This window comes from Oryza sativa, chromosome 5 (assembly GCF_034140825.1).
Source record: "Oryza sativa Japonica Group chromosome 5, ASM3414082v1".
Lineage (NCBI taxonomy): Eukaryota > Viridiplantae > Streptophyta > Magnoliopsida > Poales > Poaceae > Oryza > Oryza sativa.
Window position 1 is genome coordinate 19751564 of NC_089039.1, and position 16089 is coordinate 19767652.

A 16089-nucleotide genomic window follows, 5' to 3' on the forward strand; every position below is an offset into this window, starting at 1 on the left:
GGGGAAATTAGCTTATTCAGCACAGACAGTTGAATGAGTTGGCTATCCATAAAAGATAAATGTACTGTCCCTTTAGTGAAGATTAGGGTAAGAGCAATTGTGTCTCTAAGTGCATATAAACCACAAAACTACAAAATACAAAGGCTAAATAACATGTCACAACTTCGTTATTCTCATGATGCTATTAGTTACTTGTACTACGGTAGCAAAAGTAATCCAACATATAGGATATGATAAGATTGCATGGCAAGACAATGTAAAAATGTATTACCTCCATTTTCATTTATATGATGTTAGTTAGTTCAAAAAAAAGGAGGAAGCAATATGCATTAATTTGACGACAATTTTAGCCTTACCTACAGGCTACAGAGAATACACCCTAGAAAGCTGGCGCCTTGGCCTCAGCATAATCAAACATTGACATCCTAATCCATGAATCCCGTGAACTTAATCTTCCCCTCGTACGCTTTTACAACATCTGGCACATCTTCCTCATACTTCCTCACAAATCTCTCAAAGAAACTTATATTGCTACGCTGCAAGGGTCTCAACAAGTCCATCTCTCTCCCATATCTCTTAATCTTCCCCTCCCTCAATAGCACATTCAGCACGGCACATTTAGGTATGATGTTCTTCTCCAAGCTGAACGTCAAGAGAAGAGGATGTGCAATCACATCTGCCGGTGCAACCTTCAGCTTTTCCTGGTAGAAACTGAGCTTCCGCTGGATAGTTTTAGCTGTGAACACTAGTATACCGGGCTGCTCCCTGAATGCCTTGAGCAACTCGCTCCTGGAAACCCCAAATCTCATGAACACGGACATCCGTTCCTCCCATGCCCCCCTCTTGAGTCTGGACAGTGCCCAGAAGCCGTACACGAAGCGCGAATGCGAGATGGGCAGCTCGAGCGCCTCCAGGTCCCCAAAGATCCCGTCAATGCGGTCGGGTGACATCGTGAGAGCGCTGAGATTGATGACGACGAGCCTGGAGATGTTCGCCTCAGCGAGGCCGTGGCGGCGAAGGGATTCCACGGCGGGGCGCATGCTGCTGTTAATGTCGCACCAGAGTGCCCAGGGGTTCCGGGAGATGGCCGCGCAGAGGTTGGCGTCGGTGCCAACGACGCCGCGGATGAACTCGACGCACGGGACGAGGTGCTTCTCCAGGCTGCGCGCGAGGAGGGGTGCGCGGGACAGTGCCGAGGGGACCACCCCGAGGGAGGCGAAGTACTCGAGCTTTGGCCGGAGGATCTTGTCCGGGTTGAGGATGAGGAGGCCCGGGATTTTTGGGAGCACCTGCGCGATGTTGGCGTCGGAGAAGCCGTGGCCGCGGAGGAGGGAGACGACGGCTTCGGCGTCGGCGTTGGAACGGAAGCGTGCCTTGCGGGAGATCCTGGCGGCGGCGGCCGGGGAGAGGCCGACGGAGGCGACGAGGTAGGAGGCCGCGGCGGCGGATTCCGCCTCAGGGGTTCTTGCTAGGGGGGACGAAGAGTAGCGATGGGTGAAAAGCGTGGCGTGGTGGTGGTGGTGGTTAGGGTTTGCGCCGGCCGCGGCGGCGGCGGAGGCGCGGCGGATGAGGACGAGGAGCCGGCGGCCGCCGGCTGTGGGGAACATGCCTGGGATTTCGAAGCGCTAATGCGAGTTTGCGACTGTTAGAAAGCGGCTTTAGGTTTTAGTCTGCTGTTTGGATGTGGAGAGTTGGAAAGGGAGAAGGGTTTGAAATTTGAGTTTGATTTTCTTTAGATAATGGATTTCCATTAATCCCTCTGTATCCACGAGGGATATACATAGCTAAAAAGATACAAGAGCACTTAGATTTACACCTCAACAAAGAGGAGAACACACAACAAAAAAAACCAAAAACCTACAACCTTGACACATCCCTGCATCCCAACATTCTCTCTTGAAACAGTCGAAAACGACGAGTGGAAGTCGTCTAGTCGCCACCGCCCCTAGTGCATTGTCGCTGCGAATCTCCATTGGTGCCATCTTCATCTGCTTCAAGTGAACCGATGCCACGCGCCGCTGGGTAGTCCACCTTCATCCATCGTCGTCTAGTCAGAACTAGCCATCCATCATCGTCCACTCAGAACTAGCCAACCAGACGCGAGCTGAAAGGATCTGCTTCGCCGGATTCCTAAGCCTCCGCCACCCATAGGGTCACTGCCAACGTTAGAATCCTCCTCCTCTCGGACTCCGAGCCCGCCGCCACTTCTGCCGGCGTCCTTTGCCGTGGTCAGAGAGGATATCATCTTCCGCCTAGACTCCTAGGCCTCCGCCGCCCCTAGGGCTGCCGTCACTAACTGGATCCACCTTCACCTGAACCACCTTGCACCGGCGCTTACGCCACCGCAACCGAGGAGGTCACTGCTCGAACTCGAAAGCCGTCGCCGCCCCTAGTGTAGCCGCTGGCTACGAAACCACCTTCGCTGGAACCGCCTTTCCTTGCCGAGGACTGGGCATCGACACTAAGGCTGTCACCGTTCTCCATTGAACCCACGGTCACTCGAAGAGTCGTCGCCGCCGACATCTCGCTGACCAGCCACCGCACTGCCTCCCGACCCCTCCGCTGCTGCGCGCCAAGTGCATTTCAGCCACCGCCGCTCGCCAACTCCCGCGCCTCTGTCCCTCCCAACCACCTCCGCCGCCGCGTGCGGCCCGGCCAGCCACCGCCGCCCATGGCCCCGCTACCTCCCGCATCGCCAGATTTGTAGGCCGGAGCCCCAGACCCGGTAAACCCCTAAACCGTGCCGTGGTCTCCGCAGGAAAGCCCCGCCGCCGCCTTCCTCGCTGCCGCCCGGCACGCCGGCAGCTTGCTCGGGCGGTGGCAAGGCGAGGGGACGAGGAGGCGAGAAGGAGACAAGGAGACGCTATGTGGTGAGGCGAGAAGGAGACGATGCGACCTCTCCATGTGTGAAATTTGAGTTTAATATTGGGCCACTTATTTTATAAAGATTAAATTTCATTAAACCTACTCCCTATCACCTACTCCCTCCGTCCCATAAAAAACAAATTTAGGACCACATCCGGTACTAGGTTGATTTTTATGGGACGGAGGGAGTATTATATTGTCCAAAGTTATATAAAACCATAGGTATTTTAATATGTGACATATAATGTTAGGTATTATGATCTAAAGTTTCATAAATCACATTATTAACTATTTTGACATACTCCTAAATCAAAAGAGAAAAACGGATGCACCATTTATATGATGGATAAAATTCTCATAAATTTAAGATGTGACTGTACAACTTAAAAATGTGATAGGCCAAAGTCAAAGTGATAAGTAATGTGATTCTGTAAAAACGTTAGGATCGTAATAGTCTAAGGGTAGGTACCATGTGTGTCAGGGTTATTGATACCACATATCTAATAGTAGTTGACTAAATCTCGGCAGGACCCACCACATACCATGTCTTATACGGGAACAACCTTCGGATATAGTAGGAGTTTCACGTAAGAAAGGATGAATAGAGTTCTACATGGAAACGACAAGGACTAGTCGGATTGTATCCATATTGGTTTCCCTAGTTCTACTTGGAAAGGGGACACCTATGGGTATAAATACAAGGCCCCCTAGGAGGAGAGGGGACACAGGCAACATGGACGCCACAAAGCCACAAGCCAATACAAGCCTACATACGCCAAGACAAGCTGCCAGATATCGACATCAGAGATAAGCCTAGGAAAACCCAATATGGTACCTACGGGAACCGAAGAGAGGAATCTAGTGCTATCTCTGACCTCGCCGGGTACGGATTCGAGGAGGAAGGCTACCATGTTGTCGACTACGAGTCAGCACTTTAGACCGCCAAGTCGACAACAGATAGATAGGCTACCTCAAATATTATACTGGTGTGATTATGGTGAATAAGAGCAATGACCGGCTTCGGCCAACAGGAGTAGGGTTATTACCTGACAATTCAGGGGCCCGAACCTGTATAAAAATCCCTGTCTCCATCTTTTTTATCTCAATCTCGCATATACCCTAGTACCAACGATCCCCATACTATGCAAATACTGGAATCGCGACATCAAACGTCGACAATGTGTACAGGTTCTTGTGGTTTCATGAAACTTGGACCATAATAGGTGGGGTTTTACTCTTTATAAAATTTAGGAAAAAGTATGAATTACCTCTCGAACTATCGCGGTCGACCGAATTATCCCCTGAACCCGAAAACCAGACATTGCTCGCCCTAAACTTTCAGTACCTAATGAATTACCCTCTCGATCCAATCCAGAGCGGTTTTGTCCTACGTGGCATACCATTCAGCATTTGAAAAAATTGGTGGGACCCACCGGTCATACCTCCTCTTCACCTCTTCCTAATCTCTCTCTCTCTCTCTCTCTCTCTCTCTCGCGTGCAAGGGCGCGGGTGCGCACGGCGGCATGGAGGGGCAGGCGGCAGACGGCGGCACGTGGGGGTGAGCAGTGGACTGAGGCGGCGGCCGCAAGGCGAGGGTTGAGGTAGGCGTTGGTCGCGCCGACACGCGGGAGTGGGGATGGCAACAGGGAGAGCGGGCCGGGCGCGGTTGTTGGGGTGGAGGATGCGGCGGCGACGGTGGAGGGGGACGGCGAGGGGGCGAAGAGTGTTTGCTCCATGGCTTTGGCAGGCTCCTGTACCGCACCGCGCTCGCCACCGTCTTCCTCGAGGGCCACATATTCCTCTTCATCTCCGTCATTGGGTTGCGCTCCAAGTTCGCCAAGTTCATTCCCAAGCTCATCCGGATATCGTCGTCTACCGGGATTGGGCTCTTCTTGGCGTTCATCGGGCTGCAGAGCAGCGAGGGCGTGGGCCTCGTCGGATTCAGCTCGTCGACGCTCATCACACTCGGCGCATGCCCGGCGTCGCAACGCGCTTCCGTGGCGCCGGTTGTGACGTTCCCCATCGTCAACTAGTTGATGTTGGGGACATCGCTGGTGACAGCGTTCATCGTGTCGTCAACGGGGATCAGGGTGGGGCGGGAGGACGGGGCTCACCGCGGCTGCGTACTTCACTGAGATCCGCCATTGAGAGGGTGGGAGGGGAGGGAGATCGAAGGGGAAGATGAGGTGGCCAACGCTTGCCTCTCCACCACACCCCTCCTCACCGTCGCGCCGTGCGTGCTGCTATGAGCGCTGCCGTCTGCGCCGATCGCCCGCCCGCCCACCCGCCCACCGCACGTCCCCGCGCCGCCACCCACCTCCCCGCCCTTCGTGCTGCCCCATGAGAGAGAGAGAAGAGAGAGGAGAGAGAGGAAGAGGGGAAGATGAGTATGACGGGTGGGTCCCACATTTTTTTATAAATAAAATGCTGACCGGATTGCCACGCATACGCCACGTAAGACAAAACCACTCTGGATTGGGTCGAGAGGGGTAATTCGTCCGGTATTGAAAGTTCAGGGTGAACAATGTCTGGTTTTCGGATTCAGGGAGTAATTCGATCGACTGCGATAGTTCAGTGGGGTAATTCATACCTTTTCCTAAAATTTACTCTATTTCAAACTACAACTGACTTGACAGTAGTAACATTTTCTGAAATGCAATAATATCCTCATCCATATGCAGCTTAGATTAATAGCTAATCCCTCCATCCTATAATATAATAATTTAGTACCGGACGAGAAATTTCATAGTAAAATGAATCTAGACGTGTATCTGTTTATATTCGTTATACTATGCAATATAGGGATGGCAGTCGGGCACGACGGGCACGGATAGTGACTACCCATACCCGTGCCCGCGAGGTAATTCATGCCCGCGGGCATATCCGTTACTACATGACGGGCAAGGAACACTACCCATGCCCGTTGTCCGCAGGCGCCATGTGCTCGCGGGCATGCGCGTTTACCTGTCACAAACTCACATTTCAACATTTCAACCACAAATCTCTACAAGCAGAGAGACATTATCGCAATTTAAAGAAAGGGTACAGTTGTACCAAGTTCAACAATACAAGCATTACAAGTTTATCAGTACTAGATGGTGGCATTTATACTAATTTAACTGAGTGACCACATGTCAATTGGTTTTTGCCCGTGCCCGTATACCCGTTGGGTATAGGTTTTGACCTAATAAAAAACCCATGGGTACTAAATGGAGAACAAACCCAACTCTATTAGGGTTTTTACCCACGGGTAAACGGGCAAACGGGTTAAATTACCATCCCTAATACAATGCCTTATCTAATACTGTGTTGCTATATTATATATTATGGAACTGAGGAAATAATTAGTTAACGAGATATCTCAAACGTCTTATCTGATACTACGTTACTATATCATGCAACAGATAAAGTAATTAGTTAACGAGATACCTCAAACTCTGAAAAAAAAAGTTGCATCAAACATGTTTGTAATCGAATTCAATTCTTAATGCATTATAAAGTCAACACGATATGTAGGGAAATAATTATACAAGTACTCTAAGTGCTAAGGGCATCAGCAATGTTTGCTATCCACATCGGTATTAGCGTGGGCCCAGATGACAGGCGGTAATAGAGGGAGACGTGCTCCACATTGCTTATATCTGTAAGTTGGCAGTAAGGTGGGGTCCATGGGGTAATAAAAATTGTAGCAAGGACAGAGCATGCATACAACGGTTGGGAGAAGCAATGCTTTTGCTGTCAGAAAACACTGTGTACATGCATATTCTATTTCCTTGCTTCCGGTAGTAGGGGTATGACCCGGTTGTAGTTATGTACTAGCCCCACAATGCTTAATACCAGGTAGTAAGAGTGTATTTATTGCTTACTACCCGGTTTGCGAGCACATTGCTGATGCCCTAACAAAATCTCAAATAGGTGTAGTGGTAGGTAGAGTCGTGTGTAAAGCTGTGTTCGGCACACGAGGTTAGCAAATAATCCTCGGGCTTGTAAAACTAGGTGATTTATTAACGCATAATTAATTAAGTATTTGTATTTTTTAAAAAATAAATTAATATGATTTTTTAAAACAACTTTTCTATAATTAATTAAGTATTAGTATTTTTTAAAATAAATTAGTATTATTTTTTAAAACAACTTTCTTATAAAAAAAACTTTTGTAAAAACATACCGTTTAATATTTGAAAAACGTACTTGTGCGTGTGAGAAAAAAGAGGTGGGTTGGGAAAAAAGAGGAAAGAAAACAGCCAAATAGTACTTCACTAGTTCAAAATCTCCTATGCCTATAATCACATTCACACTAATCCATGTGTCAGCAAAATCTCAAGTAGAGGAAGCGCCAGAGATTTGGTGGTATGGTAGAGTCGTGCTTATACTTTAAGCATCAGAGTTTAAATTCTTGCGCTCATAATAGCATTCACATGCATACATTTTCAATATAAATTTATTGAGATTTATGGATTCATTGTTATGCCCCTATCCTTAGACTTGTGTTAAAAGGATTGTGTGCACCACAGAGACGATTGAACAGCGATTCACCTAAACCAACAGAGGTATGTACATCAAGCCAGTTGAGCGTTTCTCTACCAGCATGTTTCATAACTTCATCTATCTATACATAAAATAAAATTTTGTCTGCATTAATAGACGGCAAGGAGCATCAGTTGACGCCCTGCCGTTTGGACCGTTTGTTCGGAACCACTGTTGCAGGCTTGCAGCATCTGATCCTTAAAAATGAAAAGATGTCAAGATACCTATAATTAAACTGATAAATACACAGTTGTCATGCTTGTTAATTACCTCTCAAATCATTAGAGGGAAAATGTCACATTCCAAAACATGAGTTACTACTGTATGGATAACTGAAATACTGAATCATGTAGTTACCTCAGTATCCAGTGAAAACGTGTGCATAACATGTATCACTGCTGTATCAAACGTAAAAAATCACTATTCAATATGAGGCTAGAAACTTTAACAGTATTCTTATTTCTATCTAGGAATAAGTTTCAACAATCATTAAGGAATAAGGGTAGGCTAGAAACTTTAGCAGTGTGCTTATTTCTAGGAATAAATTTCAACAATCATTAAGGAAGACAACAAGCGTGAAGAAACAAGACTAACTTTCCTCCAAGTTCATGGAAGCAATATGGATAAGTTCAGGAATCATACTGGAGCAAAGAAAATAACATGTGGTTTGGAGAACAACAAGGACTCAAGTACTCAGATGGTGTGTAACAGTTCAGCCTATTGATATAGTACCAAGTATGATTTGTATGTCATCAACTCTCAACCAAATGGATATCCCATTCTAGGACCTAAAACTCCCACTAAGCAGAATTAAGGACACTGAAACTTTGAGCAAGTTCCTCACAAAACTTCACAATACCTCGCAAGAACAGTACATCAAACTAGTTCAAAGAAGTCACCGTAACTCCGCATTCACAATTCCAAGACTATCAGATACTCTTGAACATTCTTAGCAATCATACAACAAAGATTTGCAGATGACAAGTCCTAAGCACATGTTAGATGCAGGTTATTGTGGGTGGTTAACCTGGCAAGCTTCAAGAGCAGTACAGCACGATTACTGCAGTGTAATCTTCAATTAAAATATAGGGATAAATATATGTTTCTTCTCTTATGGTGGCAGTGGAAATAGTTCAAGTTTAGCATTGATCTGCATATCAATATACCAGTAATTAGTTTTCTTCTGATGTTCTTCATTCTACTATGTATTAGGGAGTAAATCCACTTATTTAGTGATCTGGAGAGCAAGGCTTAGAAGCTTAGTTCTTTGCCTTATAGGCATTGCAAGCCATGCCTCATGCCACTAGCTATAATTTTCCACTATACTTGTTTTATGATGTCCTCATTGTGCTAGCTTGCATTTTCTCTCAATGACAATGCCAGATTTATACGTAAAGCTGCAGGATAACCACATATAAGGAAACTCTGAAATCTGAACACTTGATAATCTACACAGACAAACCACAGATATTTCAGGTGTGTTGAAGAAAGAACTGTTTGAAAATCACAAATTAAGTTAATTTACGAGATTGTTTGAAATCAGAAAATGATAGAGGAATTGGCCTTAAAGGTATCACTACGACGTCATGTATCTAGGTTTCCCAAGACCAGAATACTTCAAAATGGAAACTGCTAAACTACAAATATATGATACTAAGTAACCATGGTCCAACAACAGAGTAATGCTGCTCCATGAAACAGCGTTAGAATTTAGAATCATATGCCTTGATCTCAATGGCTCTAAAAGAAAAACAGACAACCCAACCTGAAGTGATTTTGCTCCAGAAGAATAGCCTTTTGGCTTCCGTGGACTTAAACACCCTGACCCTGACCCTTGAATCCTTTGAATTTGATCTTACCCTCATATGCTTCAACAACGTCTGGCACATCAGCAGCAAACCTATCTACATACCTCCCTGAGAATGTCTTGGCACTGCCAAGCAATGCATGAAGCAACTGGATATCTGGATTAATCTTCCCCTCTCTCATCAACACGCTCAACACGGCACACCTTGGCAGGATGGTCTTCTCAAAGCTATATGCCATAACAACAGGATGCACCATTACCTCGCGCATTTCAAGCTTTAGCGCGTCGCGGAAGAACGACGCATTCTTTTTTATGGTCTCGTCAGCGCCAAGCAGTGCCGTGGGCTGCTTCTTGAAGGCCTCGAACACCTCACTCTCGGACAAGCCAAAGCTCCGGTACAGCGCCACCTTCCGCAGCCAGGTCGCCCTCCTCATGCTGCACATCGCGCGGAACGAGTTGGCAAAGCGGCCGTCCGTGATGGACATACCCATAGCCTTGAGATCCTCGAAGATTTCGCCGATGCGGACCGGCGACAGCATGAGCACGCCCATCTGGAGGACGAGGACTTTGGACACGTCCTCGCGGCCGGTGAGGCCGTGCCTGTGGAGGGCTTCCACCGCGGGGCGCATGCAGTTGTCCAGGCTGACCAGGAGTGCGCGAGGGATGCGGGAGAACCCGCGGCGGATCCCGTCGTCGCTGCCGATGATGCTGCGGAGGAACTGGATGGTGGGGACGAGGTGCTTCTCGAGGCTGCGCGCGAGGAGGAGCGGCGCGGTGGACAGCTTGCTGGGCTGGAACCCCATCGTGGCGAAGAACTCGAGCTTGGGGCGGATGATGCGGTCGGGATCGACGGTGAGGAGCAGCGGGGCGCTGCGGGCAATCCGGGCGACGTCCGCGTCGGAGAAGCCGTAGCTGCGGAGGAGGGTGCGGACGGCGTCCGCCTTCTCGGTGGATCGGATCCGGAGGCCGCGGGTGTTGGCGGCCGTGTGACGGGCAACGGCCGGGGGGAGGCCGCAGGAGACCAGGTAAGAGACGGTGTCGGGGCATGGCTCGGGGTCGGAGCCGCCGGTGACGGCGGTTGAGGAGTAGCTGTGGAAGAGGAGGGCGGCCTGGGGGTTGGACTGGACATGATATGCGCCGCCGCCGCCACCGCGGATTTGGGGGAATAGGGCGGCGAGCCGGCGGCGGCAGATGGCGGCGAACATGGTGATGCAGAACGGGGAGAGGAAGAGTGGGGACTCGCGAGGGTTTAGCCGTACTCCTTTTTTTCACGGTACCCCTTGGGATTAAGGGGATTTATTCTGAGTACTTCTTTTAATGGATAAATGGTTGTTATCCTAGACTTGGGCCTAAAACCTTATAAATTTCTTACTTCACAATTTGCTTCGGTGATTCGCGCTCCCACAATCTCAGCTCCTTCTCCTTAAACTCCAACGAAGCTTTAATAACATGCAATGCCCTGACAAAGTTAGGGTTTAGGGATAGAGGGTATCAACGGGTTTAAATGGATTGTTGTGGAAACAGTGATACGACTATGAATGAGAAATAATGGACATGGGTAGGCAACAATGCTAGAGAGCCGCGTGGATGAAGGAAGATAGCGGGCCAACGTTAATGGCGGGTGGTATTGGTGAATCTGGCTTAAGGCCTCTTTGATTTAAAGGAATGCTAAAAGATTTTTGGAGGAATGGGATTCCAAAGGATTTTTTTTCTTCAAGCCTCTTTGATTCATAGAAAAGGCAAGTATAAATTCCATAGGATTGCACTCCTATCAGTGGATTTCAAAGGAAACTAAAAAAGAGGTCAGACCTCTTGGAAATGAAGTGATGTGCAGATTCATTTGTTTTTCCCTATGCCTCTATCAAAGGGATCTTCTTATGTTTTCCTCTGTTTTCTCTTCCCATAGGATTTCAAAATCCTACCACTTCAAATCCTGTGTTTTTCCTATTCCTGCGTTTTTTCTATGCTGCGAATCAAAGGGGCCCTTAAGTAGAAGGAGGGCTAGGAAAGGGAGAAGAGGCTTGCTAGGGGTGCCTTGTCGGCACCTTTCGACCACCAGTTTAGCCGGGTGGTAGTGTGGTGGACGACAACGACACAGGAGGTGGGGCATCGAGCGCTCACTTGACCAAGTCATGGCAGCGGTAGGAGTGAGGAGGGAGGAGAGGAGGTGTTATGGTTATGGGGTATTGCATGAATTTCAAAGTGATCCAATCCGAAATTTGCAAGATTTCATATGGTGTTTCCCATCAAATAGTTAAGTTTTGATTTTGTTTTCTCAAATACAGAACCCAACAACTTGGAATTGATATGTTTTTGAAAAAAAAATGAATGCTAAAAATTATTATATTTTAGGATGGATGTATAACAACTTTTATTAGACCAAGTAGATTGTAAAGTTTTTTTAAGCAGAAACGTTAATACAAAAATTTTCTTCATAGCTTTGATAGATCTTCTTATTTCAATAGAACAACTGCAATATATTAGTCTTATATACATTTTTGCCATCTCTTCTTATTTTTCGTGAAATACGTCATTATGATTTTTTTAAGACCATGCATATATATTGGAAGAGCTTTCACCATCACGAAGTATTAGAGAGTCAACCATGATAAACTACAAAGATGGGCTAAATTCATAACTTGCAGGTATCAAGGCTAAAACATTGTCTTAAGGTGTGCAAGAAAATTTCAATTTTTCTGCAGCTTTAGAACTAAGAATTCTTTTTTTTAAGACTCAAGAACATTTTTATTAGAGATAGTCAGGGATCAGGGGAATAATCCCAAGTACATCGCCATACAAAATAAGTGAAAGCATTGTACCATCCTTGTTAAAAGGAAGGGTAACTAGACTAAAGAAACATGCTTCATAATGAAAGCAAACAGTGATAAAGATTGTCAATTGACAGGAAGCTGCGGCGTTGCCGCGACAACTACATCCAACGGCCTCTATAAATATCCACACTGCTTGACAAACCGGTAATTCCCTTCGGTTGCCTCCACGGAATGGCACAAATGAGAGGTTTGTTATTGCGTCGTAAATTTTGGTATGAGCTTCACCGAACACAGCAAATGATTTTCACGGAGTTCACCACTAAATCTAAATATGAGGAACACTGACTATAGTCCTGTGAACCAAGGTTGCACACGTGAACCGTGCTCAACGCGAATGGCGAACCCTGCATGGTACCCACTATTTGGAAGCAAAAATGAAGCCATCTCTAAAGTCTAGTTGACCTTCAAGTGAAAGATTAGGATGGCGACGAATGAACCATTGTCTTTTGACCTGAACGAAAGTGGTTGAGGAAGAGGTAGCCTGCAATTTGTGGATGTTGAATAAATTGCTTGATGGCCAAATCAACCAAGAGAAACTCCCATTCAGTACTAGGCCATCATCACTGTCGGGGCCATTGATTGAGTGGACAAGCACACAACCAATGCATTGACGACAACAAGTACTAGCAAAGGAATGACTAGAAGCGAGCAACAGGACGACAACCTTCATCTAGAGGCAGTCAACTTTCTAGTGATTACCTTTTTATCTCCATATGACCATATATTAGTGTCCCGGCCGATGTCATAGCGCAAAGCTTGTCCCCCCCCCCCTCCCCAATACTCCCGTCAACATCTTCCCTGCAGATCTGGAGCCAAGCACAAAACCACTGCACCAAACAACCACCATCGTCGAGGTCTTCAACTAGGAGCAACAACTCCCCTAAGTTGATTCTTCCTGACTGCCGCAAAAGCAGCTTTGGCAGTCGGCTTCCAAGCCGGAAGGAAGGGCCTACATCTCCACCTCCAGCCAAGATGTCGGTTGTGGGTTCTTCTCTCGAAACCTTCCATTTTGCCACCTCTGACAAATGAAGCCACCACCTCCTACAACCTTCATCACTTCCATGAGCTAGCACATGGGAAGAAGAAAACCCCAAAACAAGACTAGTTTGATCTATGAGATAATCCGATGTAACGCCCCGATTTTCGTTCGGGTTTTAAATCATTAAATAATGCATTTTCTGGAAATTAAATAAAAGTTAAAGCAATTTAATCAAGTGAAATAATGGGAGAATTAAAATTTTCCCTTAAAAGTCATTGGCCGGGAATATTTTTTAATATTCTTTGTGCCCTAATGTACTCTCCGGAATTTTCCGTGAATTTTCGGAGCTCGAGAAATAGTTTTAAAGTCACGAAGATCATTTAACCAATTAAAATAAAAAGAAAACAAATAAAATCCTCCCTCCTCTCTTTGGGCCCCTTTCGGCCCAATTCCCCCCCCCCTCTCTCCCTCTCGGGCCGGCCTTCTCCCTCGGCCCGCTCGGCTCTCTCTCTCCCTCAAGTCTGCTTTGCCTCCCCAGCCGGCCTCTCCCTCCCTCTCTCTCCGACAGGTGGGACCCGAGGCCCCACCTGTCATCTTCTCCCCCAACCGTCTCCTCCTCTCTCCTTCCCCCCGAGCCGCCGACAGGTGGGCCCCACCTGTCGGGGTCACCCCCAACCTCCAGCCCGGGCCAGCAACTGCCATGGCCGCCCAAGCCGCCCTCGTCGCCGCCCCTCCCCGCGCGCCTCCCGGTTCCCGCGCACGTGTGGGCGCGGTCCACCCCACGTCCTCTCCTTCCTCCACTTTATCCCCCATTTTCCCCCAAAAATCGGCGCCGTTCGAGCCCCACTCGCCCACGTCGCCGGAGCTCCATCCGCCGGCCGTTGCCGCCCGTCCGGCCACGATTTCTCCTCCCCGAGCCTATAAAAATGATCCCCGTGCCACCCTCCCCCTTTTCCCCAATTTTCCCGAACCCGCTGCACTCCCTACCGCTCTCCCCACGTTGCTCCCGCGCTCCGCCGCTTTCCGGCAAGCTCCGGCTGCACGCCGCCGTAGCTGTAGCCGCCGCCGCGCCGCGCCGCTTGCACCGTCAGCTCCGCTGCGTCGTGCCGCACCCCGGCATCCACCCCGTTCTCTCCTTCCACCCCCGCAGCACCATTCCCACCGCGAGGCCGAGCTTCCACCGCCGTTCGCCGCCCCAGCCGCCCGCTACTGCCGCCCTAGGGGCCGCAGCGCCGCGCCGTTTGTGTCGTCGGCATTGCGGTGCCGAGCTCTACCCCGGCCTCCACTCCGTTTGCCCTGTCCAACTCCGAAACGCCGCCGCCACGTGCGTCATCCCTCTTCACCACCTCTCTCCGCCGCCGCCGCCGACTCCAGCCGCGTCGCGCCGCCGCTTCGGTCGACGTCGACTCGCGCCGTTGCCTCCCTCAGCTCCGCAAGGACGAGGAGGACCTCGGCCGCCGCCCCTCTTCGCCGGAAATCCGCCGGAGCTCCTCCTTCCTCGGTCGCCGGTGAGCTCTACCTCTTGTCATCGCCATCGGCCTTCGTTTCCAGTCACCCCGCATCGGTCCTCCCCTCCCTAACTCCCTCCTCTCCTTCTGAAGGTCAAGGGCGACCCCGTCCGCCCTCCGTCCTCGCAAGCCGCCATTGGGCAATCGTCGTCGCCGTCCTCTTCCTCCGCGTCGGCCGCCGCTTCCGGTGAGGATCTCTCCTCCCTTCCTTTTTTTTTCCCGTCCCCCTTTCTTGCCGACCGCCGCCTCTTGGGGTGCGTCGCCGTCCCCGTGCGCGCCGCTGTCCTCCGGCCGCCCGCCGCCGTTCCACGTCGCCGGCTGCTGCAGCCGGTTGCCGCCTCCCCCTTGCCGCCGCCGCGCCATGTCTCGGCCGAGCCGGCTTCATGCCGTGCCCGTGCCCCAGTCGCGCCGCCTCGTGGCCGTCCGATCGGCTTTGGGCCGATCCGGGCCGTCGGTTCCCGTGGACCGGCGGTGGACCGCCTCGGTGGTCCCGGTCCACGGTGGACCGGCGCCCTTGTGCCGCTGACCGGTGGGGCCCGCTTGCCGGCGCCGCCCCTCCCCCTTGATGACGTCAGCGAGGTCCATTTCCTTTGTAAAAATAAATAATAATTGCGAAATAAATCGAGTTTAATTATAGAAATTCATTTAAATGGCTCAAAACTTCTAAAATTCATACCTAATTCATTCGAACTCCGAATTGAGCCGTTCAACTTGCAAAATTCATCTAAAATTGAGCTCTACATGTTTGTTTAGTTTTTATGTACTGTTTCCTTGGTTTTTATTAGAGTTTTTCCTCGTTTTGCGTGCCAGCGTGTAGTTTCCGTCGTTTCGGAAGTCCGCGGTCGCGAGGAAAAGAGTTCGGAAGATTGTTTGAAGAAGCAAGGCAAGTCACACATTCCCCTTGAGCATTTTGATCCTAATTTACAAATGTTTTACTGTTTGCAAATAAATATGCATGTTTTGCTAATTACACGGGGTCAGGGTATTACCTATCTGCTCGCTTGTGCCATGTTTACTTGATATCTGTTCTTTGTCAACTTTGGGTAATGAATCGACTAGCTCATGTTACTTATGTGACTTAGCTAGAACTATATGCTTAGCCATGCTTAATTACCACTAGCTCAGTTGATGGGATAATTGCAGTATTAGACCTCCTAGTATCATGACATGACGAGCTGCGTGCTCGAGACATCTGGCCATGCTTCATGGTCGTAATTATCCAACTAAAATGCGACTGAATGGTGGGCTGTGGGTGCATGGTTTTGCTAGTCGCACCCATGGCAATTAAGGACCGGTTCGCGGGATGCCCTGGAAGAACTTATCGTACTTACCACAAGCCAGCGTGGGCAACGGCTGGGCTTGTAGCGTAGTTTTCCTCTAGCCGACGCATCCAGGCAAGGGTGGGCGTGATGGAGTTTGGATGGGCCCTGCGACGGCCTATGCGGCTTCCGGATTCACCTAGGCACGAGAGGGGACTGCCCGCTGCCTTGCGAGGAGTGGGGGTGAAACCTGAGGTGTGGTGTGCTTGGCTAGAGGGGGTTATGCGAAGGGTCCTGTCACGGCCTCTTTCCG

At 49.2% G+C, this 16089-nt stretch overlaps 2 protein-coding genes across 2 annotated transcripts; both read right to left on the bottom strand.

The window, feature by feature from the left end:
- Nucleotides 1–257: 257 nt before the first annotated feature.
- On the bottom strand, nt 258–1640 carry LOC4338741 (transcription termination factor MTERF4, chloroplastic). Its single transcript, XM_015782529.3, has one exon. The coding sequence runs from the start codon at nt 1605–1607 to the stop codon at nt 426–428; it is 1182 nt and encodes a 393-aa protein (XP_015638015.1). The 5' UTR covers nt 1608–1640; the 3' UTR covers nt 258–425.
- A 7246-nt stretch (nt 1641–8886) lies between these two features.
- Nucleotides 8887–10469, bottom strand: LOC4338742 (transcription termination factor MTEF1, chloroplastic). Its single transcript, XM_015782314.3, has one exon. It carries the CDS (start codon nt 10402–10404, stop codon nt 9205–9207), a length of 1200 nt encoding a protein of 399 aa, XP_015637800.1. The 5' UTR covers nt 10405–10469; the 3' UTR covers nt 8887–9204.
- Between the last annotated feature and the right edge of the window lie 5620 nt (nt 10470–16089).

Coding starts and splice junctions, on each gene's coding strand:
- LOC4338741 (XM_015782529.3), bottom strand. CDS start 1,607: ATGTTCCCCACAGCCGGCGGCCGCCGGCTCCTCGTCCTCATCCGCCGC.
- LOC4338742 (XM_015782314.3), bottom strand. CDS start 10,404: ATGTTCGCCGCCATCTGCCGCCGCCGGCTCGCCGCCCTATTCCCCCAA.